At 50.2% G+C, this 869-nt stretch overlaps 1 protein-coding gene across 1 annotated transcript in view; it reads right to left on the bottom strand.

Moving 5' to 3' along the window:
- Window positions 1-18: 18 nt before the first annotated feature.
- Window positions 19-869, bottom strand: part of LOC119594173 (peritrophin-48-like) — a 1,308-nt gene continuing 457 nt past the window's right edge. The window contains exon 2 of the mRNA XM_037943244.1: window positions 19-667. Within this exon, the coding sequence (XP_037799172.1) occupies window positions 44-667 (624 nt within the window). The 3' untranslated portion in view covers window positions 19-43. The remainder of the gene's footprint in view (window positions 668-869) is intronic.

The following is an 869-nucleotide window of genomic DNA, read 5'->3' as shown; positions in this document are numbered from 1 at the left end:
GGGAAAGTGAAACATATGTATATATAAGCCTTTATCTTAAACTTTACTTTTTAGTTCTACTTGATGAACATTGTTCAAAGCAAGGGTATGTCTCGCTGCATCGCTGATGAACGTAGTCGAAATTCCCTATGGGACAGGTGCTGTGGAAATAGGGCTCCGCAGGGCCTACCTTGTTGCAGAAATAGTAGCTTGTGCAGTCGAACACATCGGACACCAGGCGATCCCTATCTGCTTGTGAACAGTACGAGATGCAGGAACAACACCTCGCTGCGTCCGACTGGCACGCGTCGCCATCGAAGTAAGGCTTATCTTCTGGGCACGGCAGACCCTGGCTCGGGAGGCCCTCGGTGCAGCGGTAGTAGGTCCCGCAGTCCCAAGGGTCAGCGATGATGTCCTTCTCGCTGCAGTAATATTTGCAGTTGAAGCACGATTTGTCGCACATGAAGTTTGACGAGGATGGGTCTGCGCACGTCCTGGTTAAGGCATTGAAGTCAGTGCCGTCCGGACAGGGGAAGGACACCGGCGTGGGCTCTAGGCCTAACCCGTTGTCAAGGCAGATGTAGTAGTAGTGGCAGTTGTTTGGGTCGGGCACGCGGCTCCCGTCGACAACACCGGTGCCCGCGCAACTCGGGGCGCAGGAGGCCTCTAAGGAAGGGACTGACGACGCCTGAAGAGACAGAGGAGTGTTTGAGCTGATCTGTTCAAAGTGGTTTACCCAAGGAGGTCCTCAGGAGGAGTTTATCTTACACTAAATTTTTCAGTGTTTATTATTGCATCGGCGGCAATCACTGCAATAAGATCTTGTATGAATTTATAATGCATGAGTCAGGCATACTTAAACAAATGGTAATATATAAATGTTAGATAAC

This window comes from Penaeus monodon, chromosome 33, assembly GCF_015228065.2.
Source record: "Penaeus monodon isolate SGIC_2016 chromosome 33, NSTDA_Pmon_1, whole genome shotgun sequence".
NCBI lineage: Eukaryota > Metazoa > Arthropoda > Malacostraca > Decapoda > Penaeidae > Penaeus > Penaeus monodon.
The sequence above is the reverse complement of the archived record's forward strand: the minus strand, read 5'-3'. Positions and strand labels throughout refer to the sequence as shown.